Genomic DNA, 27,609 nt, shown 5'->3' on the forward strand with positions numbered 1-27,609 from the left:
CAACACCACCTCGTCCCTTTATGCTCAGGGCCGTGCTATAATGACCATGGAATTCCATACTTAATAGTTCAATTTATTGTAGAGATGTGGGATTCTGAGTGTGATGCAGGTGTAAATAATTAAATAGGGAAAAGAAAGAGTCTACCTCCAGTCTAGGATACGCGACCTCTTTGGAACAAGTTTTCGAATTTAAATTCGTGAACATATTAAATTGGTACGTAATTTGTTCATTTTTTTTTTTTATAATTAGGTATCGCCGTGTCATTTTAATTTTATTATTTATTTTAGTAGGTATTTCGGTTTTTTACTGCGTTGATTTTGTATATTTTCGACAAAATTGTGTTCTCCAATAGAATAGGGTGATGACGGGGTATTAAATTTAATCCATCAGTTAGGTGCTTAATGAAAAAAATTAGTCACGTATTTTTTTATTTTGTTATATAAGATAATAATACTTAGCTAAAAGGAATTAAAGTTTAGGAGTGGGATTGCTCCCACTCCTATCCTATTCATTATCCAATCCTACTCGTCATTTCTACGTATAAAATGTGCTTAAAAGTGACGTCACGCGATATTTCTAATCGATATATCTTCGAAGATATTTGTTTCTGTAATAAAATCTATACTATCTATACTAATATTATAAAGCTGAAGAGTTTGTTTGATTGTTTGTTTGTTTGTTTGTTTGAACGCGCTAATCTCCGGAACTACTGGTCCGATTTGAATAATTCTTTTTGTGTTGGGTAGTGTATTTATCGAGGAAGGCTATAGGCTATAAAACATCACGCTATGACCAATAGGAGCCGAGCAGAGCGGGTGAAACCGCGCGGAAGTAGCTAGTAAAAAATACGTGTCTAATATTTTAAAATAATCTACAAGACGGACATAAAAATAAAAATTAGTCATCTACCCTATTGTATAGGAGACTTGAGTTAGGGTTTTGATCATTTAGAGATAGTTTTAAAATTTAGCAAAAACGTAGAAAATAATGTTGATTGACCGGCTGTCGCTCAACGTGGAGCGGGTTCAATTCCCGCAAGGAGCAACTCTTTGTGTGATCCACAAATTGTTGTTTCGGATCTAAGTATGATGTAAACGTATATGTATGTAAACGAACCCAAGACACAAGAGAAAATCCTAATATGTATAGGACAACGTATTTAAAATAATAATACTCTTGTTACCTACTTATTTAATTAGATTTTGAATGAAGATAAAATATCTTTTTCTTGCTAGCATAGCAAGAAAAAGATTCATAGAAGCAACAAGAAATGCCCCTGCTCTTAACAGTATTTTATACTATTACCTACACTACCAAAACCCAAAATTGTCCAACAAACATTTTTGCACAGCTGTTCGCAACAAAGGAAGAAACCGAGTGTTATATACAATGACGTCTGGCGTATTTCATTGTAAAACCAGCCACATAATAGTCACAAAATCATCTCTATTCATTTAAGCATAAGGTTCACAATGTGTGTAGGGTTTGTCCCTTTAAATACCGGATAGGTTACATCCAGGTTAAACAAAAGGCTATCAGTAATATGCGAGCGATTCTGACCTAGTTTCTATATTGATTCGAAGTTCTTTAAATAGTATCGTGACCCTAGAGGAGGTAGGGCGTCTGTTCTGTGCTTGTATTTCTACTTTATAGTCATGATACATGATAAGTGCCGTACTCAGTGTCATTTAATGGTTACTTAACCCAGTCTGTAGCAATTGTTTTCGGAACAAAATCGCTACTAAGGAATAGTTTAAGTAATAATTAAATGTCTCTGAGTGTAGCAGTTAGACTAAGAGTCCGCGACTTCCTGACTTTACTGAAATTGTAAAGCTGTATATAGAGTGACTGGTAATTAGTGAACGATATTTAAATACGTGATTGTACTCATGATTACAAACAACTTTCCCAAAGAAACTTTTTTCGTATACTCATTAGTTTTATTTTTATCACAATAACAAAACAACAAAATTTGTGCGCGGGAATACTAGTAGGTATTTTGAAAGCTTTTATAATTTAAGGAAGGTCTGGGACTCGCAGGCTCGCGCTCTAACTAGCTACAAGCTTTTTACCAGGTCTGCTTTGCTCCTATTGACGGCAGTGTGATGTTTTATAGCCTATAAGCCTTCCTCAATAAATGGACTATCCAGCACAAGAATAATAATTCAATTCAGACTAGTAGTTCCGGATATTAGCGCGTTCAAACAAACTCTTCAGCTTTATACATAAAAAAGGATATAGATAAGTTACTGTGTAGCCCGTACTTCCTAAAAACTGTTTGAATATAAGTATTATCAAATCTGCTAACACTACAAACCTCTACTTACCCCTTAAGCAGAAAAAAAGGGACGTCAGGTTATGTATTATTAATAATTTGTACTGAGAAATCGTGACAATACATTCTTATCCAATCACAATACATAGTAATGACGTCATTCAGAGACGCACCCAGAAGAATTAAACGTGCGAATTTATATCCAAACAGGCTCCACGACTCCACGCCCAACTTAATTTGTACAAAACTAAGTTTTGCCCGCGGTTTCACTCATGGCTAAAAAAAATATTGAACATATAAAATTCTACATTGCCCTTCGATTTGTCTCCTCATTGAAATTCGAGTAAAATGCTTTAGATGACTTTATACACCTGACCCGGGCTGAAGAGTTCCGCAACTTACCAAACTTACCAATGGTAAGATTAAACCTCCCTCTCGTCTTAGCCCGGGTAAAAATAACTTGTGACCCTACAAAAAGTCTGTCTAGCTCTATACTTACCCTTAGTACGAGTTTGCTTTACGAAAGCAAGACTTAAAGAAAACGAAACAAGACCGCAAAACGAGAGAACGTTCTGCGCTCAGTTCAGCGCTCTGATTGGTTGGTTCATTCGGGCTGGCTAATCAGATCGCTCTCGTATCTGTTTCGATCAACGAAAACAAAGTCATACTAAGGGTACAGATCAGTGTCAAAATACATCAAAATCTGTTCATCAGTTTATGTGCTTGAGCGGAACAAACAGACCAACAGATTTAGCATTTAATTCACTAGTAAGTGTGGGCGTACGAGAATGTCGCGTTTTACTAGATATCGCAATGTCAAAAGCCTACAAGACTAATGAATGAGCTTCCTTAGATTGCAAAGGGTGCTCTTACACGCGATGTTATAGTATGTTATTTTAATCGTTAAAATTGACACACAATATTTATATATATTTTTACTAATGTACAAGGAAACTCAGGCATGGTAGTAGTAGCAGATATGATATTACCCGATGGGCATAGATATACATATGTATTTATGTAAAGACATTGTTAGTCAGTGATGTTGCACACACCATTGCAAAAATGTTCTTGTAACTAAGCACTAATCCCAAAGATTTGTGTCATTTGTGCTACGTGAATCAAATAACCTAATAAATAACAATATTGGAAACGAAATAATTGACTCGAAAAATTTCGGTATTCCAAAGAAATCTTATACAAACCCCTTTCTTCATAATTCATGTTTCTCACATTTCTCCTAGTCAACTAATCTGCGTAAGGGGCACTGTACCCTTAGAAATACAGCGACATCTAGTAGTAAACCCACGAACTACATTAGCATTCATGATAAAAAGAGGATAGACTTATGTCTGTAGCTGTGATAGCTCTAGTCTGGATTTAAAAGTAAGATGTTTCGTTCGCAATTAGTGTATCTAGACAGTATGTTAATTTTATCAATCGTTGTACGACGTCAAAGAGTCTGATTGGAACAAAATGATGGTAATTGAGGTAGACTTTAACGTAGTTTATAGATTCTGCGATGGACATTCAATAATGAATCTTGATCGCATCTGTAGCATGGGATAATAGGGTAGATGATTATTTTTTATTTTAATGTCAGTCTTGTAGATTATTTTAAAATATTAGACACGTATTTTTTATTTTCTTACAAAAACAAATACTTTCGAAAATATATCGATTTGAAATATCGCGGCACGTCACTTCTAAGAACATTTTTATACGTAGAAATGACGTACTCCTAAACTTTTATTCGTTTCATATAAGTATTGTTATTTTCATTACCTAAATTGCGGACTAAATAGATTTTTAATTTTTATACTGTTATCATCCCTATTATCTATAGATAAGTATCTAGCTATCTAGTAATTTAACGTTGAGAGCATCCTTTCTCATCCATCTTCAACCTAAACAAAAGAAAGCAATATTTCCGCTGCGTTTTCTGGTAAGCTTACATCTAGTACTTACTCTTCTTTGATAATAACATAATCTTCTTCAGCCTCTGTCGACAGCTTCGCTTGTAAGACCTTTAGTCTTTCAATCTGCAGCTGCAGGTATGATTTTGTGCCTTTTTCTTCGTCCATGCTGTGAACAAAATATTGCAAAGATGAAGTTAATTTTGACGATGGAACATTATCATAAGTAAACTATATCGGTCCAGTGCTTGATTCATAAAAATTATAGAAATTAAATAGGCTAAGTTATACCATGGACGTTCGCGATATATCGGAAACTCATAGACATTAATAAACATGGTAAATAACCCGTGATATTGTAGTGACCATGTCCGTTTAAAAACTTATAGACTAATTTTGAAGATGGAACATTATCGTAAGCAGATAATGTCTGTCCATTTTGACTATGGGGTTTCCTCTACCCTTTAAAGTGTTCGCAGTTGAAGATTTGCCTTCAATACTTATTTACCTACCTATAATCAAAGAGCTACATAAGAGGGTTTTAATAATCTTTATGATTACGATTGGTGGGCAGGCCGGCTCAAAGCAGGTGAAGGAACAAAGCAGGGGTGGTTTTTAGTCAGTAAGAGTCGGACACTCCCTCTCGTCTTACCCCAGGCGGGAGAAGTCATTGGATGATTTTCGCCCCCAAAAAAAAACGTAGGCTAGAGATCTCAATTTAATACTTTCAGATTTATCGAGATGAATTATGGATACCAAAAAGCTTTTAACAATCGTGGTAGCATCACATTATTCCCCAAATACAGTTCCTATCTATAGACTATAATTCCTTTAACTAATCTACACTGCATTAACCATGCTACCAGGCAAACAGATCAAGAGACAATCAACTTGATGACAGGACGTAAGTCGCACGCCAACGCAGCAAAAACCACTGCCTTTGATTATACGTCATCAAGATTCTTCAATCTAGAAATAGAAGTTACCAAGTGTCCTGTAATTTTGATTGATTGTAGTAAACCAGTTTGAGGGACGTAATAAAAGGGATACGCGACAGGTACAAGATGAAGACGCGAGATGTTTGAGCAAAGGTGTAATTAAAACTTAAATGGGACCACCGTGCTTGAACATTTGTTATAGAGGATAAACTAAGATATTTACTGGAGCAAATTATGGCATTTAAATGATAAAACTATGACTAATTTTATGGATTTTGTCGTATGCAGTTTATAGCTGGGCTAGAAAATAAGACTATCTTTTATAGTTTATTCTTAGTTTGTAATGACAATAGAGCTTTTTTGGGAGGGGAAAATCATCCAACAATGGCTGAGACGAGACAGTGTGAGACTAAAAACCACCCTGTTCCCACTCTTGCTTCGAACCGGGTCACAAAAGCTCTATTTGAAGCGAATAATTTTCTTAATTACCCACTAGACTAATGAACAGAAACTACATTTTTTTAACTGCATGTCGCAAAGGGGTTTTTAATAATTAGTTCAAAACATTTATTAGTCCCTATTAAATTCTAGTGTGTTATAGTCACGATACGGACATTAAATCAACACTCAATCGACATGTGGCTTGGAATTATATTTATGGATGCACCTGGTGCCGATGTCATTTAAAGTACCAATTACAGAGTGAAGGGACCGTGAAAATAATACTTTGAACATGTCTTGGCTTGTGTAGTGAGTTGGTAATTCAAATATTATGTAAAATGGCGTTGATGACCTATTAAGGGGCTAATATACGCCGAAAATTCTAATATGAGGAAGTTTCAAAGCATGAATGGAACAAAATCACTATGGTAGTGATGGCAGAATTCAGGGTTCTTTGGTCCATTCAACTTGACGCCGGTTAACAGTACCCTTAGTACGAGTTTGCTTTACTTTGAACGAAAACGAACGCGTTCGGCTACAGGTTCGCTCTGATGGGCTGGTGTGCCGGCTGTGCTGCCGGTGCGAATGGATCAACCAATCAGACCCCACGAACGTGCTCTCGCTTCGATCTCGTTCAACGTTAAGCAAACTCATACTAAGGGTACAGAACAACCAAGATTTAATTGGGCTATTTTAAAATAAAATAGGTATCAGGCGAGCGTGGCGCATAACAACTTGTGCATAAGTATAAAAATGACGTCATTATATCGCACTCATCCATATGATAATAAATTATGATAATCCTCCAGGATTTAAACATGTTTTCTTCTCACAAAATGTAAGAATAACATCAGCTGTTTTTCAACATTCATGTTGAACCGGTCCTTGATGTGATTAAAGTTCTTTCCATTATGAATGGATGCCGCGAACGCATCCATTATGATCGGCTTGACTAATTTTATCGATTTGTTTTGTTTCTTGGTTCATTACTCAGATTGTGACATTTAGGAATCAATTCCCAAAAGTTCGCGGCACCAGCTTTAAGCAGGAGTAGCTTTAAGAACGGGGTGGTTTTTAGTCAGTAAGAGTCTGACACTCTCTTGCCTCACCCAAGGCGGGAGAAACTATTGGATGATTTTGCTACCTCAAAAAAGGCCCCAAAACTTGAAAAGGATTCAGGAACTTCATGAATATGGTGATAAATGAAGTTTTCTGCATTATTTCCTATTTTCATGAATTTTTTTATTGATTTCAGAGATCGCGTAGCCGCCCTTAAAAAACCCGCTTGCCAAACGTGAAGATTATGGTACTCTTTTTTGTAGAAGAGGCCAGTAGGCCAGTAGACCAGCAGTGTACTGCCACGGACTATTGATGTTCAAATGGAGGGTGGTGCGACTGTGATCTTCTTTCAAAAAATATATATACAATAATATTTTTGGTTAAGCTCGTTATAGATTTTTTGAACTTTCGACCGTTCTTATCACAATTACCATTGATCAGACTTTCGTAATACAACACCTCCTCATTTAAGTTCATTACCTTCGAAAATGTAGTCAGAATCTACTAAAAACGTAATTTAAATATAGTCTTTATTGTGTAGCGAATTAAGTTGGGATTTATTTTTATCGAGCAGTCAAGCACGTATTGATAATATGCTTCTGATGACCTCATTTCTGGTGGAGTATCCTGCTTACCTTGAAATGTGTGCGATATATTGCCACCCAAGAGAACCGATCAATAATCCCGAAATTATTATTTGTATGCTACTCGTATGTTCTCTGAATGCTGCCGACATTGAAATAACTAATGAAATACCTTCTGTTATTTTATTATTTACTAGCGACCCGCCCCAGCTTCGCATGGGTGCAATGGAACTATTATAGATATAAACCTTCCTCTTGAATCACTCTATCGATTAAAAATAATGCCCGGTGCTGTCTTTTTTATATTTTTTCTGTCTTTTTAAAAAAACCGCATAAAAATCCGTTGCATAGTTTTAAAGATTTACGCATACAAACGGACTAGGGACAGAGAAAGCGACTTTTTTTTATACTATGTAGTGATTTACTTCTTCACCCACATAAATTTAATGTGTACACAAAGTAGGCTTAATGCCGTAGGCATTTTCTATCAGCCAAACCTTTGGGTGATGCAAAGACAAACCAGTGGTAGATGCACGAAGCAAGCAAATCCAATCGATTTGACTGTTTGTGAGTCCCTACCTAGGTAAGTATAGGGAAAGAATGAAAAATCAGTTATTTATTTGGCAAAAGGTTTTTTATTACACTGAAAAATCTCTTTTTCCTAAGCGCCGTACATACCAACCAGCTTATTACAATTACGTAAACTCGTAATAATTAAGCTTGTCTCATTAGTAGTAGGTTATTAGGCTGTATCAACTGTTGAATAAGATTTTTTTGTGAAGGGTTAGGTTAGCCGAACCTAACCTTTCGACAAAACTAATAAAAAAATTAATTTCCTGAATTTATCCTCCCATTCTGTCTGAATATAGCAAAATAAGATAAAAAATCGGTCAAGGACAAGCTATTACGCATGTATAGTTAACCTTAGGTATCATTACATCGCTATCATTATTACATTTTCTTGCACTTAAAATGTGCGTCTGAATCAACGTTAAAAATAAAAAAGTTGCAGTAAACAATACGAGATAATAGAGGTGAACGCAGCGCTGCTATCAACACTATGTTTACCTACTTGAAATATATGCTATCTTTCTCTAACAAGATTATCTTTCGACCAGAACCGATTCATACCAAATCTTAACCTAATTTCGCAACCACCTGTATACTTACTTATGAAAAGAAAACATAATGAATGAAAAGTCTTCTAAGGTTTAAAATCCGAACGTATAAAATGGACAAGTTAACATTGCATAATCAACGCACCTACCTAATCACGGGCGACATTGAACCGTATTACGTAGTTGCATCACGTTAAAATACTCTTAACTCAAGGAAATATACATCAATACTGCTCGCTACCTGGCTGATATTATTTACCGTGTCAATTAATCCTATAATTGAAACATGAAATAACGATTTTCTTTCAAATAAGAATCCGTTAAACATTCGAAGATCAAATTCGAAGGGAAAACGTTATGGCCAACGGTGGAATGTGTGCCAATATTTTTCCAAAATAAACAGTCCATGTGACATTGATTCATTAAATACCCACATGAATGGCAATAATAACATTGTGTGCGACAAATAAGCGAGGTAGAAGTGAAAAAGATGTGTGAAAGAAAGTGTATTTGTGGTTATAATACATAAACACATCCGTAATGACGACATTATCGATCGTACACATACCTTGACTCTTCATTTTTCTCCATTTGTCCGTCTCGTCTTGAGATATTACGAAAATAAAATTAAGAATTAAAATTATGATGAATATATTAACTGTAACAAGGCATTGAAACCTTTAAATTGCACAATAATTTAGTATAAATAAATAAAAACTTTTCAAGTCATATAACCACAATTCGTTAGTATTCGTTACAATCAAAATGGAGCATCGTCTGTTTCATTCATACTATCGTAAAATCGTTAATGCGAGAAAGAGAGCGATGATGTACCGTAAATAGAACTTTATCAACGCGACAGCACCATTCAGAGCCATCTTTGTAGGAAACGAGAACACATGGATCGTTGTCTATGGTGGAATTGATATCATTCAACAAACAAATAATCGACTAACTCGAAAATAAATATTCGTGTTAAAGATAAGTATAAAATGGTTAAAAATTAGATGTTTTTCTTGAACCCATTGAAATTAAAATTGGGTACTATCCTCGGTCAAAAATAAATTATTACAACTTTTCAATACAATAAAATATTAAAAAATAATCACACTCTCATTCATAAATTTGATGAACTATTTAATTTTCGATTTTTTCTAGCTTAATTTCTAGAAGTCTGCTATTTGACGTCAAAAACTTATGACGTCATAATGCACTATTTCATACAAAGTTCATAGAAAATATCGTTTTTGACGTTTCGAAAAAAGTATTAAATTTGACTAGTAGGAAAGTAGCCTATTAAAGTGACAGCTTAATTCAGATTTCCGTTTTTCAGAATCTTGTTTTTATTAATTACCTTATCAAGGACAGATGGTTTGTATCTGTTTGATACCAACTTTTTTCACAGGTAATATCTTTATACGTGTATGTGTCGAAAATAGTAATTTTTTATTTTCCAGAACGTGATAAGTAATTAAAGTTTTTTCAACCTTATGACATGATACCTTTTCGTTCCCAAAGGATTAAAATATCGGAGCTGAGGACTGCCTAGCGGGTTACCAGGGCTCCGGCTCAAAAAAAGAATAGGAACGGGGAAGTCAGTAAGACTCTTAACTTTTTGCTTCGCCTAAGGCTGAAAAAGTTATTGGATGATTTTAACCCCTTAAAAAGGGATTAAAATATAGAGCTTGATTACATGACCTATTGAATACTAAATACTAACACTATGTATGAATCTTAATTAATTCTCGATGAAATCTGAAACTAGAAGGCAATAATTAAAATTTTCAAAAAATATAATAGGTCTCATAAATACACAACTGTCACACTTACAAAACACAATAGTTGATACTTTTTTATCAGTGTAAAAAATATAGTAAATGTCTTGTCTTTGTCTTTTGTCCAGTAAGAAATATGTAAGTATGTTTATATAATTATTAAAATTAACAATATCAAATCTTGAAATAACATAAATAGTAATTAATTATTTTTGACTCCAAACAGTTTTAGTAATAGTCTTACATCCCTAGACGTTTTTATTGTCTATGCTGAATTTCAAACTGTCAAAAACAATAACAAAAGTGGCACAACCCGCGAATTTATTGTTACATTACAAACACGTATTTTTATTATAGATTACTGAATAAAATTCAATATTAAACATGAAATTCCGGGCTGTAATGATAGATGCTGGGCCAATGCGGGAGTTTTCAAGTATATACAATACACAATAACAACATACACATCATAATAAGCAATGGTCTAATAGTTGTATCTTACCAAAATTTTTATTTACAGATGTTGTAACGATTATATCGAAGCTATCCAAAGAATGTGTATTAAGACTGAGTGATGATCTGATATATTTTATTGTGAGTGAAGAAAATAGCGGGCCAAGTCCGCCTATACTATGGTGTGAAATACCTCAAGCAATGATATGCTCAGAGTACCAATTAATCGGCTTAGATGAAGAACATAAGGATATTTATTTAGCTTTAAATTCAGGTTAGACATTACAATCCCTGTAAAACTTAAAATAGCTAATGTTTCTGTAGTATTGATACATTTTAAAACAAACTGCTTGTAGGAAACCAACCTAAAACTTTCATAACAAGATGTTTATTATTATGTTAGTATTTAGTAGAATCCATAAATATGTATTGATATTAATTATTAACCATTCTAAATATATCCAATTTTAAGTAGGTACCGTTCCAATTTAAAAAATCCAATAAGATTTACCTCTTTCTTGCGAGTTCTAACTGATTAATATGTAAACCTTTCTTTTGTAAACTCCTAGTAATAATCATGTAACTATATTTTTCAGGTAACTTAGCGAGATCCCTAGTCACATTGAAAACGGCTAAGTCATTAAAGATGAAACTTACTAAGAAACAATGTCCGTGCCTTACTTTAGAAATTGAATCGGTGAGTATAAGTCATGTTTTGTGTAAAAACATCAGTCAAAGTATATTATTCTATGTAGCTCTTAATTCCCCTTGTGAATTTCTCATGAAAAGTACCATAAATCCTTCTCTATATACTTAAAATTAATTTAAAACTAAAGTTGCACTATTGTCTCTGGTAGGGTCTTGAAAAAGTATATAATTTGTTACATATTTTATTCTTATCAACCGCTTTGTTGCACCAACCACAGTGTTGGTTGGTTGGCTAGCAAGAATGCCTATGGCATTAAGCCCACTGTTGTACATGAAGTGGCAAAAAGTTAAATAAATAAAAAGTTACATTCTATCTCTGTTCCGTGATGGTATGCTGTAAGAAGGTGTTACACTCAAACATTACAATGTATATTCCTCCTATTTCAGCCTTGCACAGTATCGCAGCAGACTCGCCAAGTGACTCATGATATACCTGTGACAGTGGTGCCGAGGAAACTGTGGAGTGACTTCCATGAGCCAAGGGTTCCTGACCCTGATGTAAGTGTAAATAGGTTTCTTAAGGCAAAATACTACATATAAATTTTTTGTTTTTATTCCGCATGTAGTAATAAACTAAAACTTCATTGTATTGTTAGTGTAGCATGAGTTTCAGCAAAGTAACACCTGACTCTATTCTATAGGTTTATTAAGGGTCAGCAAAGCGCATGTGATGCCTCAAGTGATGCAAGCACACATAGGCCACCGTAATCACTTACCATCAGGTGGGCCGTGTGCTTTCTTGCCACTGTCATTGCATAAAAAATGTTGTAAAATATTCTATTTGAGCATAGTCTAGTTTGTGAAGCTTTGAGCCTCAAGTCTGTCTAATTAGCTTAAGATTAGGACTAACGATGGAATTTTTCTAGAACAATGACATGAATCAGTGTTTTGTTACTAAGAAACTCATTCTTTCTTTAACATTTTTAAGAGACTAATTATGTTTTCAGATATCAATAGAATTACCACCACTAAAGCAGCTTCGGACGACCATAGATAGAATGAAAACAATGGCATCAGAGGTGGTCATCAGGGCGTCTGCGGAAGGAAGACTCACATTACAAATTAAAACTGATATGGCTAAAGTCTCCACAAGGTTTAAAGGATTACGAGTAGAAGCCTTTGGAGGTAATTGATTTTAGACTTTTGTGTTCTGCAAATAGGAATAATTATTGAGTGTATGTGAATGTGAGTGAAAGATTCGTGTAGTGGGCTTCCACCAATCATACTCATTGGTATAAATAGCTTAGCATTGGTGGAAACGGACTCAGCTAAGCTGTTTTTTATATATGCAAAGATGCATGCTATGGGTTGGCTTAACTACTATTGATGCAGCGCATACTCAGGTTGCGCATCTTCCTCGCACAGTTACATACCTTTGTATCAGTGGAAACGGTCACATAGTTTGACAGCTTAGCTATTACATCTTCGTAGCATACTTACATAGCAAATCTCTGGTGTAAAACACCCTAAAACTCCTCTTTTGTATAGGAAGACCGGTCAATAGTCACATACTTTCATGATGATTATAATTTGTATTATTTATTTTCAGGGCCCATAGAACATTCAGATTCAGAAACGGAGACTCAAATAAACGAGGATATGTCCAGAGTATGCTACTGTCGTGTGGACGCAAAGAAACTATCAATGTTCCTCAGTGCTGAACAAATATCTACCAACAGCACAGTTTGCAGTATAGTACATAAGAAACTAGTGATTCTATGTTTGCAAACAGATGAGAATATTAAACTACAGTGTTTTATAAGTGGAATTGTGTATTGATGAATAAATTATTATTATTGTTTTATAGGTAAGTTTTTTTAACGTTGATAAGTTTGCGTTTGCCCCCCAACCCGCTTACTGCCAGGACGGCAAAGTGAAGATGTGGACACAAGATATCTTCGCTTTGCACACAGGCTTAGAAAGTACCTATTCACCCTGACCTTGAAAATACCTGGGTTCTTGTTGTTTTTATTTTGTTTTCTTCTCGTGGGAGTCCTATGCTTTGATTATAAAACGAATAATCATATACTGGATTATATACAGTTACATCGAGTTTCTCTTACAAGGTTGTTTTGACCCAAACTTTTAGACTAATGAAACACTAATGTCCGCTATGTTCTGGATTCTTATTGGTTATAGAATTTCTGTCAAAGTTAACTATAGGGTTGTAGGAAGGCGGGAGAAGTCTCTGGATGACTTCAAAATATAAAATCATTCCAAATTCGAATCCAATCCCTTCGACCATTTTGATGTGATTCAGTGATACACACAAACATTCGCATTTATAATATTAGCAAGATAAGATGTGTGGTTTTGCATTCAATAAAAAATCTGCTTAAATATGAAATAATTATCACTTTTATTTCACTGTAGAACTTTTTACATAAATAAAAAGAATTCAACAATCAATTTCAAACAATTTTGTCTGCACTGGTATTAAATTATAAAAACTAAATCAAAGAGATGAATGAAGAAATATGTATGTAAGTACTAGAAATTACAATATTTTCATAACGAAAAAAAAACAATTTTTATGTCAATACAAAGAGAAGTATTTAAGTCTATTGTGTTCATTAACATTTTTTTAATTACAATTTAAAAATCACAATAATTATTATTAGTCTATACCAGAGGTTCCTAGTCTTTTCCTGGTACAATTTTATAATTCTTGGAGTTAAGGTAAGCGTCCACAGGCCCGCATCGTTCGCATTCCGTATGACGTTATCAGTATGCATCGCCTGTAGGCATTGCTGATGATTCGGTGCGTACGATGCGGGCCTGTGGACGCGTACCTTTAGGGACCACTATTACTACAACTTTTTCATATGGTCCCCTCGATTTTCTCATTCACTCATTACAATAGTGACTTTAAGATTACTGAAATCAGTTGCTTCACTCAGTTGTCTCCTTTGATATAAATTAATTTGAGATTTAACCGTGGTTTATTGGACAAAGATATAGCCTAGTCTAGTATAGTGCTTAGTTTTCATTATGCTATATGGGGAGCATTTCTTTGGATGCTATATGGGAAGAACTGGTCTATAATTTATCTCAATACTGCTTTACAATTGGTATGATAGGCTGCAATAGAGAGGACACTCTTTTAAATGTCCATCAAGTAAATGAAATTAAAAAATATTTGACTTGTTTACGTTTTTTTTCTGGATTGGAAAAACACGACGATACTATTTATTGAAAATTTAGCGCATCGACGTATCAATGACTAAACTTTAATTTGTTCTATCTAGCTTCTTCTTTTTTTAAATGGAAAAATCATCTTACAGATGTTACATACGTCCTTACAACTGACGGAATTACTCAAAATTTAATTCTATATTACATGTAATAGAGTTGCTAATCAATTGTAGGTTAGTTGGTACGATCTCTCGTTGTCTCGCCGTAGTGTATCGTGTGTTGCCTTTAATTGGTCCAATTTTGTGGATATTTGGGCTATGGAGTTGTCTATCCATTGCATGGACGACATGTGAGCGTTGAGGATGCGACCGATTTGGACGATCTGCGAAAAGAAATGGTACTAAGTATGAGAAAAGTTGCAATGCAAGATACAGATGTGCTATCGTCATATTTACTATCGTTAGGAGTTATATAGTAAATTAAATTTGAGGAGGATTTGCTGTTGATAATGCTACTTTAACACGTTTCTATACTTTCCATTTTTGTAACATCCTTGTTATCAGTTATGAGTTCCATATAATATGGGGCGGGCAGGTCATAGACTGAGTATAGAGATGAACGATTTTTCGGATCATCATGTAAGCCGTAAGACTTTTAATGCTGAAAATAGGTCTTCCCCAAAGACTTCCAGATACGCCGGTTGGAAGCGATCTGCATCCAGCAACAAATTTTTTTTCTTTATCCAATAAGCTGGTAAACGAGCAGCGAGTATCACTCATATGGCTCTCCCATACTGATTTTGCGAGAATATAGTAAGTAAAGGTATGTAACTTACTGGATCATTGCTATCTTGACTCCTATTGGTCTCGTTCAGATGTTCAATGACCTCCTTCAAGTCTTCTGACATCTGTCTCAGTTGTGTGTCTAGGTTTTCTGCTAGTGAATACCTGGAAATTTTATATTGGCATGTTTAATTAAATATACAAAATAAGTATTTTACAGTGGTAGTCTTCAGTTGATCACTTATGTAAAAGTACAACATTAATTTATAGGTTTTTTTTAGCATGTAATGTTTAACCAAGTAGACAAATGACTCTGCAACTTAATAAAAAAAAAAACAGTTTTATGTTTTTGGTAGAGTTTACAATGTAATTGTAGATATTTGTAGTGTATGTAAACTTTACATACACTACAAATATCGACAAATACTCGACTTGGAACTTGAATTTATAGATCACAAGAAGAATTTAATTGTTTCACACGTGATGGGCGGAATTTTATTTACATTTAATGGCTCGACGTTAGGCCGCTATCTCGCCTGATGGTAAGTGAAGATACGGCCTACGATGGAGCACATCTGCCCATAAGCAACTTATTAATTCGGACTTTGAAGACACCCAAGTTATAACCATCAGGAAACACAGAACCCGGGGCTGTGTTAAATGTACAATTTACTAACTTATCTGTAGTGCAAGATTTAATAATAAAAACCACTTACATGTGTTCCCTCTCGGGATCTCTGAGCCTATCCATAGTTTCTTCAGACAACTGTTTCTCCATAGGCGCTAGTAGATCCTCTAGCTCTTTCTGTTGCGCTAGTACAAAGTCGAGCTCGTGTTCCAAGCTTTGTTGCTCGTTCTTCACTGTTTGTACCGCGTCGTTTAGTTCTACTATCTGTAAAGGAATTTGACATGGAAAACATTATTATTAAAATTTCAGTAAGTACTGGTACCTTATTACGAGTTTGCTTTACGTTTCACGAGATCGAATCTAAACCGTGTTCGGCGCTCTGATAAGCCGGCTCCAATGAACCAACGAATCACAGTACTGAACGCGCTCTCATTTCAATGTCGCTAAACTTAAAGTAAATTTGAACATAGGCCCCTGAATGCAAATTCTTTGATAGTAGTGGAGTGCCTGGAGCATTCAAAACCGTAAAACCTCGGATTAGAGTTACAGTGAATGAATTAATATGATCGATGTGGGATATTGTTTTTTAAACTATAAATTGCAATGTTTACCCAAAATTTTTTTGTGCACTCCATTTTTTTATTGTTTAAACAAATTATTATAAAAAATTAATGTTTGACCATATATTTTCACTTTAAACAGTATTTTTTTTTATTTATATGTTAAATCTTACCTGAGTAGACATATAGGAACATTTTTCAAAGATACCTGTGTATAAAAATAACAGTATCTCGAACAGGTAGAAAAACGTGGAGGGGAGAGCGGAGCGACAGCTGCTATGTACAATGGAACTTCTTGGCCAGTTTAATTATAAATGAAACGCACTTTATTGTGTACATTGAAAAAAATACGGTAATTAATTATGACTAATGAAAAGAAAAAAAAATATTTGTACAAAATCTGTTTATTTAAATATATAACATGGTTGTCTACATCAAATATTTTCTTCTACTTCATCTATCTGTATAATAGGTGAAGTATTGGAACAACTATTTCCGCTGCACTGTAAACATGATACACTGCAGTATAAACTACACTCGCGAGCAACCAAATCGACTCAACCTACATGTGCGCATTCGAAGATGTTTTCTTAAAAATATACTGAATTGCTTTTAAAAACCGATATACCATTAGAAAGCTTACAACTTCAGCTTTATATTGGTACCATTATTATAAAAATTGTATCAGTACTTTTTAAAATATTTAACTTAATTCAGCGGACTAGAGTATTTGCTCACTACGACTCCAACAGGTTATAACACAAACTACCCCTATAAAACCTCCACATTAAGGTTAACTTTATCTGTGGCTTATCGAAAGTTGATCGTACACATCTCCGCAAAAACGCTTCATTTTATTTCCAAAAATGTTGGATACGACACCAGAAGAAGCCGCTCAAATCGTTGCTCTACTGGAACAAGGACTAAGTCAGCGAAGAGTTGCTGCTCATCTGAGTTTGAGCCAATCTGCAGTATCAAGAGGGTACAGGTAGTATCAAGATACTAGTGCCTTCAATCGAAGACCAAGAATAAGCCGCCACCGGTCCACCTCGGAGAGAGACGACCGTTTTATTATTTCAACTTCACTACGAAATCGTCACTTAACCGGTGTCGATGTTCAACAGGAACTCAGAAGAGTTCGAAGAGTGGCTGTCAGCGAGTGGACAGTACGGAGATGGTTGAAGGAAGCCAACCTCACCCCTAAACGGCCTACCACAGGCCCGAAATTGACGACCCGCCATCGGCAAGCGCGCATTAGAATAGAACACCTCGATTGGAGCATAGAACAATGGAGGCCAGTCTTATTAACTGCCGAATGCAGAATGTGTCTGCACGGTAGTCGTACGGAACGCCCGGGCGAACTGGCCAGGTGTTCTCGGGCAAATTGAAAGCGCGCTTGCCGATGGCGGGTCGTCAATTTCGGGCCTGTGGTAGGCCGTTTAGGGGTGAGGTTGGCTTCCTTCAACCATCTCCGTACTGTCCACTCGCTGACAGCCACTCTTCGAACTCTTCTGAGTTCCTGTTGAACATCGACACCGGTTAAGTGACGATTTCGTAGTGAAGTTGAAATAATAAAACGGTCGTCTCTCTCCGAGGTGGACCGGTGGCGGCTTATTCTTGGTCTTCGATTGAAGGCACTAGTATCTTGATACTACCTGTACCCTCTTGATACTGCAGATTGGCTCAAACTCAGATGAGCAGCAACTCTTCGCTGACTTAGTCCTTGTTCCAGTAGAGCAACGATTTGAGCGGCTTCTTCTGGTGTCGTATCCAAAATTTTTGGAAATAAAATGAAGCGTTTTTGCGGAGATGTGTACGATCAACTTTCGATAAGCCACAGATAAAGTTAACCTTAATGTGGAGGTTTTATAGGGGTAGTTTGTGTTATAACCTGTTGGAGTCGTAGTGAGCAAATACTCTAGTCCGCTGAATTAAGTTAAATATTTTAAAAAGTACTGATACAATTTTTATAATAATGGTACCAATATAAAGCTGAAGTTGTAAGCTTTCTAATGGTATATCGGTTTTTAAAAGCAATTCAGTATATTTTTAAGAAAACATATTCGAATGCGCACATGTAGGTTGAGTCGATTTGGTTGCTCGCGAGTGTAGTTTATACTGCAGTGTATCATGTTTACAGTGCAGCGGAAATAGTTGTTCCAATACTTCACCTATTATACAGATAGATGAAGTAGAAGAAAATATTTGATGTAGACAACCATGTTATATATTTAAATAAACAGATTTTGTACAAATATTTTTTTTTTCTTTTCATTAGTCATAATTAATTACCGTATTTTTTTCAATGTAGGTACACAATAGAGTGCGTTTCATTTATAATTAAACTGGCCAAGAAGTTCCATTGTACATAGCAGCTGTTGCTCCGCTCTCCCCTCCACGTTTTTCTACCTGTTCGAGATACTGCTATTTTTATACACAGGTATCTTTGAAAAATGTTCCTATGTCTACTCAGGTAAGATTTAACATATAAATAAAAAAAATACTGTTTAAAGTGAAAATATATGGTCAAACATTAATTTTTTATAATAATTTGTTTAAACAATAAAAAAATGGAGTGCACAAAAAAATTTTGGGTAAACATTGCAATTTATAGTTTAAAAAACAATATCCCACATCGATCATATTAATTCATTCACTGTAACTCTAATCCGAGGTGAAAACCCCCAGGCGCTCCACTATAGGGGATAGTTAAATAAAATCTTCTGTGTATCATTCCTCGATTTCTAATTTCTCTCACGCTTCATTAGAGCTGATTAGTTACCATTATTAAGTAGACAGATCGACTGCTCAAATGTCCCCCAATCCCAATAAAATCAGAAATCGAGCTTAACGTAATCTCGTCTACCTTTAAAATTACTCTCTCCACAGCAAATTAAACACTATTCCCACTGAAACAAAGCTCAAATCTCACCTTCTCTCCATTAGCAATAAGCAGTCGGTCCCACGCGTTGATCTGCGTAGCTTGGTTGATGAAGGTTTTCTCTTGTTCTTCCAACTCTAGCGTCCACTTGTTTATGTTCTCTTCGAGCTGGGCAAACGTTATTGAGGTCACCGGCTGTGGAGGCGCCGCGGCTGTTGTACTGAAATAAATTAAAGAGGTTAAATTAAAATGTATTTTGTTGGTTGATGTTAGGGGTGCTTTTCCACCAGAGATGTGCTATGCTACGTTGCTGTGGATGCATTTGGCTTCCACCATATATATTCATAGCACTGGTGGAAACGGACGCAGCTATGTTTTTTTTTATATGGAAAGATGGGTGTAATGGATGGTTTCCCTAATATTGATACGTCGCGCAGCTTATAATAGCTACACAGCACATCTCAAGTGGAAAATCATCCTTAGAGTTCTTAATCTTGGGGACATTCTGACCGAAAGGCGTGAAACATGCTTGCGTTGTTTCGTCTTCAACATGTGATTGATTTATTGATGCCGGAGACCCAATCCAAGACCAAAAGGGTATCCATGGGCGGCGCGAATTACTTACCATCAGGTGATCTGTGTACTCTTTTAACAACCGTCCAAAAAAAATAAATATCAACTAACATTTGGCTAAATGACCAAAGAATCAAATAGTAATACTTACGTAGTAGCTGTAGTCAACGACGCCATGGTAGTGGTCGCAGTAGTTTTACCGAGAGCTATGATGCCGGACGGAGCTGTTGTGGACGCTGGAACCAATTAACATAATATAAGTACAATTTATTACATCTTAATTAATGAAAGTATTATATTAAAGACAAAGTTAGATCATTTATTTTAATTAATCTAATATAAGGCACTTTTGAACGACAAAAATGTTTTACATTGTTAGTTTACTATCATAAGGTGGACAGACGACTTGATCAAAAATTAAATGCTTAAGACTTTGACTGAAAGATTTGTTGAAGCCAAATCCTCTGTTAGCGCCGGTCACTTTTGCCCTACCATGGTGTTTAATGTGTTAGCAATTGTTGCTTTTAGGCGTCCTTTCTAAGTCAAGTCAAAATAAGCAAGATGTAGTGTGTTTAGGGCAAAAAATTATCGTCAAATTGCATGTTAAATATGACAAAAGAACATGTACCAAAGAATGTAGGTATCATTTGGATTTTTTTTGTTTTTTAATAAACCATTAATTTGTAGATGAAGTAATTTTTTTAGAACATTTTCTTACAGAAAGTAATTTTATTAAAAAATAATTGTAAAACGTAAACCGTCACATTGACATGAAAATCAATTATTTAATTTTAGAATCATATTCAAATTTTAATTTTCAGAATAAGAGAAGAGTTTCAAATATTGCATAAAGGTACGCGTCTACAGGCCCGCATCGTACGCAACGGATTTTAGTTTGTCTTGTATAGAAACTCATACAACTGCGTCCACTGATCCGCATCGTACGGACCGCATCATCAGCAATGCTTACATGCGATGCGTACGATGCGGGCCTGTGGACGCTAACCATAAGTGTTTTATAACATAAAGTCATCATGATATATCATCGTCCATTATAAGGGCTACCGTTTTTTGGTATAATGTAGCGTAATGTCGTCTTGTCCAATCACTATAGCTGTCAAAATTTTAATGTCCAATGGTTTGATACTGACTGATATTCTACTGGACAAATCAGACTATCCTTAGGTTAAATTTGAACCATTTCACGAGCAAAACAAGGTTGAAGAACATTTACATGGCAATGTTAACAAAACGTCGAAAAGGAAGGAATATGCTACACTTATTTAACGACTAGCTACTTCCGCGCGGTTTCACCCGCTCTCCTTGGCTCCTATTGTTCATAGCGTGATGTTTTATAGCTTATAGCCTTCCTAGATAAATGCTCTATTTAACACAAAAAGAATTATTCAAATCGGACCAGTAGTTCTGGATATTAGCGCGTTCAAACAAACAAACAAACAAACAAACTTTTCAGCTTTATAATATTAGCATAGATGATATATTTACCAGCAGAAGACGCAGCAACCGAAGTGGTAGGCTTCCCAAAACTAAGCCCAGGCTTCGCTGCCGTCGACGTCAAACCAAAACCAGTCTGCAACGACGACGTAGTTGCAGTCGTACCAAAACTGAGCGCCGGGGTTGCAGTAGTTGCAGTTGTTCCAAAACTGAGGCCGGTAGCAGGTTGAGTGGTGGTCGGTAATGGGGAAGACCACGCACCAAGGCCGGGCGCGGCTGAAGTAGTTGCTGTAGAACTTGGTGTTGTAGCTGGGGTGAAGCTTAAAGACCCAGTTGTTTTAGGAAACTGTGCAGCAGGTAATGCTTGACCCAGGAGTGGTTTTAAGGTCGGTGCTGAAGTAGCAGTGGTAGTTGCTGGGGTGGTTAAGCTTCCTCCGAAAGTAAGCCCGGATTGGGTTGTGGCGAAACCAAGCGAGGTAGTCGGTGCAGCGGTTGAGGCTGGCGCGAAGTTAAGCCCCGTTTGTGGTTGACTGCTTGGCGTGCTGAAGTTTATGGGCGTTGATTGTTCTGGAAATAAGGTAATTATTGTATAAGAAAATGTAATTATATGGCTGCCTTGTTGGTCGAGTGGTCGTAAGTGCGAATACCGGATAAGGGGCCTCGGGTTAAAATTCCAGGGTCGGGCAAAGTATTACTGGGCTTTTTTCAGTTTTTAGAATGAACGCAAGATTTTTAACAATAGATTTAGACTTTAAGGTTGACATAAGATTTATTTTTCTTACTTTGGCATCAAATGCGTAAATTAGAAAATCTTCGCAATAACGTGTATTGGTCATAAATTTTTCCATGCATTTTTACTTTCTTAAAAATAGAACTTTCATTAATTTAATTTTACTGCCGCACTCAGACTTTGAGCACTTACAGCATTGCTCAATAACAATGTTGTATGTATCGAAAACAATTACAAAGTACTGGTTTAAGTAACCACTAAATAACTCTAAGTACACCGGAGACTATTAACAACAAATCACAAAACTAAACTCACGTGCACCAGTCAAGCCGCCGAACTGCCCAGTCTGGAAGCTTGGAGTCGCAGTACCAAATGTAGGCGCAGTAGTAGCTGTAGTGGTCTGACCGAAGCTAATTCCAGAACTAAGCCCGGTTTGTCCCGGCGCAGTGGTCGTCTGACTTGTAGGCGCTGTAGTAGCACTGATGGAACCGAAACCTAGTGCTGGTTTCTGACCGAATGCGCTTGATGCGGTTGCTGGAAGGAATAAATTAGTATTTTTAAGCCTCGTCTATATTAGAAATATTCGTATAGTGACATTTGTCCCCGGCGACATCGGGCGATACCGGGCGACATTGTTGAAACTGTTCCTTGTCGCACAGTCGTAGTGGGGAAGAGGCTATATTCATTGAATGTTTCAAAGTGGTATATCATGGTTTAAGACGCTTCCCATGCAAGAGAGGTTTGAAATCTACCAACGGCAAGTATCAATGTGACTTTTTCCGAGTTATGTGTACTTTCTAAGATTATTTAGACACCAATGACAAACTGGAGAAAAAAGTGAGAAAACCTGAGCTTATAATTTCTAATTATAAGCTTAAAATCGCTACAAGCATTGAGCAAGGGTATGGCAAAAATTGATTAATCAAAAACACTTCTTATACTTTTTAAACTGTGTTTTTCAATCCTCTGGCTAAGCGTGAAGATTATTGCAAATATTCTTTAGTAGAGAATGCTTAGAGTCTGATAGTGGACTATCTGGTAGTGTCTTGTTTGCATTACACTAGTATTTTAGTCCAGTAGCGAAATACATAGTAGTTCTCTCCCGCTTCTGACTCAAAATCGAAGCGAGAGACAGCAACTAAATACTCTACGCTACTTGACTACAATACTAGTGCAGTGTTAACAAGGCATTAATGATAATAAAAAAACTTTTTAAGTCTTTGACTGCCAATAGAAAACTGTTGAAGGTAAATCCTCCACTAACGTTGGTGACCACCACGGCGTTCAATATGTGTTAAAGTATGAATTTTAGAATTTTTTTTCGAAAACTATAAATATTGGTACGGTAAAAAAAAGCATATATACGGTCGAATTGAGAACCTCCTCCTTTTTTTGAAGTCGGTTAAAAATGGGGTGAATAGGGATCGAGAGGTGAATAGGGACAGAAGAGGGGTGAATAGATACTATGAAGAATTTCCCTATATGTATCTATTCACCTCTCTTCTGTCCCTATTCACCCCGTTTTACGGTATAATAACTTACTAGTAGTAGCAGGCGTAGTACCAAACGCAGGCGCTGCAGCGTTACCCCCACCGAAGCTGAAGGCGGAGCCTGGTTTAGCGCCGAACGCTGATTGGCCGAAACCGGCTGTGGCCCCGCCCATGAACGACTGGGTTGGTTGAGCAGCTGATGTTGTAGTTGCAGCCTGTTGGAGAAAGAAAATATTTTTTTTTATTTTTAAAAACGTTGCCTTTACATACATACAATTTCACATGCACATGACACCCAGACCCGGACAACAATCTGTGGATCACACAAAGAGTTGTTCCGTGCGGGAATCGAACCCGCGACACGTTGCACGGCAGCCAGTTGCCCAGCCACCGCGCCAACCGTGCAGTCAAATTAATATTTTACATAAAATACACATAGCACGGGGAGTATGGGGACCCAACAAAACATTCTTGGAAATGCTAAAATAATGAAGTTGACATCTATGATGAGGATTGGCCGCAAGAAGCAACAGAGTGTAATGGGACGATCATGGCTGAAATCTAAAATAAATTGTATTGTTAAATTAAAAATACATGTCTGCCGCATGTCGGACGAGCAGTGGGCAAAACTTACTACTTTGTGGAACCCCTCAACTTCAATAGACTTCGCGATAGGCCCAGAAGATAGCGTGATGAACTTGATGCCTAATTGCCTATGAAAAGGATTGGTGACAGAAAGCTCTAAAAAGAGACGAGTGGAAGGAGGGTAGAGAGGCCTTTGGTTAGCAGTGGGACATACATGGCTGATAAAAATTAGTTAAAAAGCTAAAAAAATAAACCACTATGTTATTACATAATTTACTCACAGTACTGGCTTGAGGTTGAGCCGCAGAGAAACCAGAAGCAGGTGTAGAGAAACCAAAACCGGTGGTTGCCGCAGCAGGTTGGTTGCCAAAACCAGTTGTAGCCGGTGTACTACCAAAACCGGTTGTAGCTGCTTGTCCACCGAAACCCGTTGTAGACGGCTGTGTGGTTGCCGATTGGCCGAAACCGAAACCGGTACCAGGTGATGCGCCGAAACCGGTTGTAGCTGGAATAAATGGTATTGTGCCATTATTACTTTCTGTCTTCTAGCTTAAAGCTAAGTAAGTGTTGGCATCTTAAGCCTAAACGCACTACGACAAATTAATGTAATCGAAACAACAAGCTATGCTAGAGAACAGGCAAGAAAATAAACTATTTTGTCCGTCTTATTGTCTTGTTCTTTTGGATTTTATACAAAAGAACAAAATCTGATTCCTAAAAAGGGATATGTCAATATCTAACTATCAACATCATCATATCAGTCACAAGATGTCCATTGCTGAATAGCGCTCCTCCTAATGACTTCTAGATATGTGGATATTTTAATAATATAAATAAATTATTTCATATTTACCTTGTGTGGTTGGTGTACCAAATGTAGGTGCCGCTGTAGCTCCACTCTAAAATGAAAAGAAGAGTAACTTTAATATTAATATGTTTTAAACCAATACAACATTGGTCACTGACAATAATGACACCCAGAGGGTGTTCCACAGGGCTTAGTACGACTTTGTTTAACGAAATTGAAACAAGACTGCTGATTGGTTGGTTCATTCGCACCGGCATCGCATCATGCGTATTTGTAAACTATGTATGTTATGCAGAGAAGAATGAATGTTTATTTAATTTCTTTATGTTCTCAATTTAATTAACTGATCTGGGGTAAGAAATTTCTTCACTATTGTAATCTTCAAACACAACACTAGCTCCCATTAAGGCCGAGGCCCAGATAATTTTAGAATAAGTTATATTTACCAAGACATTAATTGTTATGTTTAGTACCTGTGGAAATCCTGGACTGCCAACAGTCTGGTTGGGTGGTGATGCGAAGCCACCGAAGCTTATTGGTTTTGAAGCACCAAACGCTGGAGCCGCAGTACTAGTCACTGGTGTTGAAACTGTAAATGAGAATATGTACAGCTTAATATTTATGGAAAAGTGAAGTATTACAGTATTCATAATACTTTTAAAGAGGTGACATATTTGTAAAAAGAAGCCAGCCAAGTGCAAGTTAGACTCGCAAGAAAAAATCATTAACTAAACAATAGTCTACACACGTAAATTAATAGAGAAAAGCTCTACTAGTTTCAAGTCACAGAGGAACTGACTCTTCATCATTTGATTGAGCAGCGTGCGCAGACGCGGCAACGTCGCGCGAGTAGAGTTTTTCTCCATTAATGTATGTGTGTAAACCATGATTTTTAGTAAATATCTCACAATAGTTATTATGAAAATATAGAAAAAAAACACATTTGTCTCAGGAAATATTATTGATCTTAGTGTTAATAAACTTGAAGGTACAGGATGGATTGATAGTGTGATTCCTAAGGAAAGTTGAGGTGTATAATTAATTAAGCAGCTAGTGTATCATAGTAAAACTACAAATATCAAAATAAACTTACAAACTGAAGGAGCAGCCGCTGTAGTTTTAGCAGCACCGAACGAGAAACCCCCACCTGAAGGACTCGAGAAATTAAATGCTGGCTTGTTTTCTGTGGATACAATAATACTTTACTGTGTACTAAAACTAAGGAATTAAATGTTTCTTTTATGTAATAATCATTGTAATCAACTGGATCAAGGCTCATGTTGCATGAATAATATGAAAACAAAAATGATAAAAAAAGTCTGCCAGGATTTGTGTGTGCGTCTATACAGTATTCCGGCCAGGAGTGTTCCGCGTAAACCCTGTATAGAGTAACATAGTAACATCATATCATTTATGCCCGAAGGGGTAGGCAGAGGTGCTTATTACGGCATGTAATGCCGCTATACAATAAACACCCTCTATTCCCATGTCCTTATATAAGTTCCATGTAATAGGAAGTGAGCCTATTTCCATATACTGGACACACACACAATTTTATTCTAATATGATATTTCAAAACTTAGTTTAGACTTAGTACTAATCACCTGCATTTCCAGCTCCAAATAGTCCTTGTTTAGCAGCATCCCCGCTGCCAAATGCAAATCCTGTACCACCTGTAAAAACATGTCAATTTATTAGATACCTTATCTCTTATGTTAAAGGTATGATATTCAAAATTGTTTTGTTTTGTTTATAAAACTATATACAATGTGACAATTTTGCTATCTCTATATACAGTGATGAATCATATGTAAAGAAATGTGACTTAAAAGTAGATAATTCATGTAAAAATTGCACAATTACAAAAAAATATAGGTTAGAAAGTGTCATGAGAAAAATAACTTAATTTAGGCATTGTTGTTCTTTTAATTTATCGAAAATGAGTTCTTATTGTACAATAAGAAATTTTTTAAACATTTTTACATTAAATTACTGAGTAACGAAGCCAAACTTACCTGTAGAAGGTGAATTTGTGCCGAACGTGATTCCCGCTGTCGTAGTAGCAGAACCAAAGTTGAAACTCATGTTTAAACCTTTTAAATTTCTTTCGTAACTAATAAAACACAGTCCTCAAATATTATATATCTAATTTAAGCTATATTTTTAAATAAAATTTAAGTTTTCCGTTACAACAACAAATAAAAGTCAACAAACGTAGCCCGCCATTGAATTTGACGAACGACGAATTACGTTCGGAAACGTTCCGTTATCCGTTCAATTTTGATTATGGCTGCATTCAATTTAAAAGTTTTTTATTATAATTTTGTGACAATTGATATTATTATGTAGGTACGTGATAATGTGTGCATAATAATTATTATTTATTTGATTACTTTGTCAGATTAATAGTACAATAATAATGACCAAAGTTTACCCTACATATTTGTGAAACACTGAGTTCTAGTTTTCATCAATAATCAGTTTGATTTGATGTTTTACAAAACACATTAATTACAATATTATTTTAATTACAAGATGAAATGCTTCTTACAACACTATAATAATTAGTAGCGTTAGAATAGCTAATAATTAAATAATCTGGCTAATACAAGCGGAATAAGTCATTCAGCGAGAAGTGTTTCTCGAGCTAATCTAAAATGGCTTCTTGCCAATTTGCTAACACACCTGCTTTTGCATAAATTCTCTATCTAATC

General features: G+C 36.0%; 3 protein-coding genes and 1 long non-coding RNA gene across 8 annotated transcripts in view; 2 read left to right on the plus strand and 2 right to left on the minus strand.

Annotated features, from left to right (window-relative positions):
• LOC118279242 (myb protein) overlaps positions 1-9,110 on the minus strand; it is a 68,771-nt gene extending 59,661 nt beyond the window's left edge. Inside the window, exons 1-2 of one of the 4 annotated variants that reach the window (XM_035598870.2) lie at positions 8,901-9,106; positions 4,245-4,361 (exon numbers count right to left, since the gene is read on the minus strand). In XM_035598870.2, the coding sequence (XP_035454763.2) occupies positions 4,245-4,361; positions 8,901-8,923 (140 nt within the window). In that variant the 5' untranslated portion in view covers positions 8,924-9,106. Of the gene's footprint in view, positions 1-4,244; positions 4,362-8,900 lie in introns of all 4 variants that reach the window. The other 3 variants (XM_035598866.2, XM_035598868.2, XM_035598865.2) reach the window with 3 other exon arrangements.
• Positions 1-27,609, plus strand: part of LOC126911421 (uncharacterized) — a 369,919-nt gene that overhangs the window by 161,848 nt on the left and 180,462 nt on the right. The window lies entirely within an intron of this gene.
• On the plus strand, positions 10,406-13,074 carry LOC118279287 (checkpoint protein HUS1). Its single transcript, XM_035598938.2, has 6 exons — positions 10,406-10,543; positions 10,628-10,834; positions 11,157-11,257; positions 11,656-11,766; positions 12,216-12,393; positions 12,818-13,074. Exons 1-6 carry the CDS (start codon positions 10,492-10,494, stop codon positions 13,045-13,047), a joined length of 879 nt encoding a protein of 292 aa, XP_035454831.2. The 5' UTR covers positions 10,406-10,491; the 3' UTR covers positions 13,048-13,074.
• LOC118279300 (nuclear pore glycoprotein p62-like) lies at positions 13,609-27,145 on the minus strand. Of its 2 annotated transcripts, none has more exons than XM_035598956.2 (14): positions 26,911-27,145; positions 26,500-26,568; positions 25,989-26,042; positions 25,369-25,484; positions 24,941-24,986; positions 24,369-24,592; positions 23,555-23,717; positions 22,328-22,546; positions 21,334-21,849; positions 19,979-20,063; positions 19,306-19,474; positions 15,902-16,077; positions 15,239-15,350; positions 13,609-14,785 (listed from the first exon to the last, which is right to left on the minus strand). In XM_035598956.2, the coding sequence occupies exons 1-14, from the start codon at positions 26,978-26,980 to the stop codon at positions 14,627-14,629; spliced, it is 2,178 nt and encodes a 725-aa protein (XP_035454849.2). In that variant the 5' UTR covers positions 26,981-27,145; the 3' UTR covers positions 13,609-14,626. The 2 variants fall into 2 exon arrangements, with proteins under 2 accessions (XP_035454849.2, XP_035454848.2); XM_035598955.2 differs by having other exon boundaries at positions 25,989-26,078; positions 26,911-27,144.

This window comes from Spodoptera frugiperda, chromosome 14 (genome assembly GCF_023101765.2).
Source record: "Spodoptera frugiperda isolate SF20-4 chromosome 14, AGI-APGP_CSIRO_Sfru_2.0, whole genome shotgun sequence".
Lineage (NCBI taxonomy): Eukaryota > Metazoa > Arthropoda > Insecta > Lepidoptera > Noctuidae > Spodoptera > Spodoptera frugiperda.

Bases quoted from the DNA above. Each gene is read 5' to 3' on its own strand.
- LOC118279300 (XM_035598955.2), bottom strand. From the start codon at position 26,980: ATGAGTTTCAACTTTGGTTCTGCTACTACGACAGCGGGAATCACGTTC. The intron at 23,718-24,368 runs GTGAGTAAATTA...TTTCTCCAACAG, and splicing joins CTCAACCTCAAGCCAGTACT to GCTGCAACTACAACATCAGC. The intron at 16,078-19,305 runs GTGAGATTTGAG...ATTCCTTTACAG, and splicing joins TTATTGCTAATGGAGAGAAG to ATAGTAGAACTAAACGACGC.
- LOC118279287 (XM_035598938.2), top strand. From the start codon at position 10,492: ATGAAATTCCGGGCTGTAATGATAGATGCTGGGCCAATGCGGGAGTTT. The intron at 11,258-11,655 runs GTGAGTATAAGT...CTCCTATTTCAG, and splicing joins TTACTTTAGAAATTGAATCG to CCTTGCACAGTATCGCAGCA. The intron at 11,767-12,215 runs GTAAGTGTAAAT...TTATGTTTTCAG, and splicing joins CAAGGGTTCCTGACCCTGAT to ATATCAATAGAATTACCACC.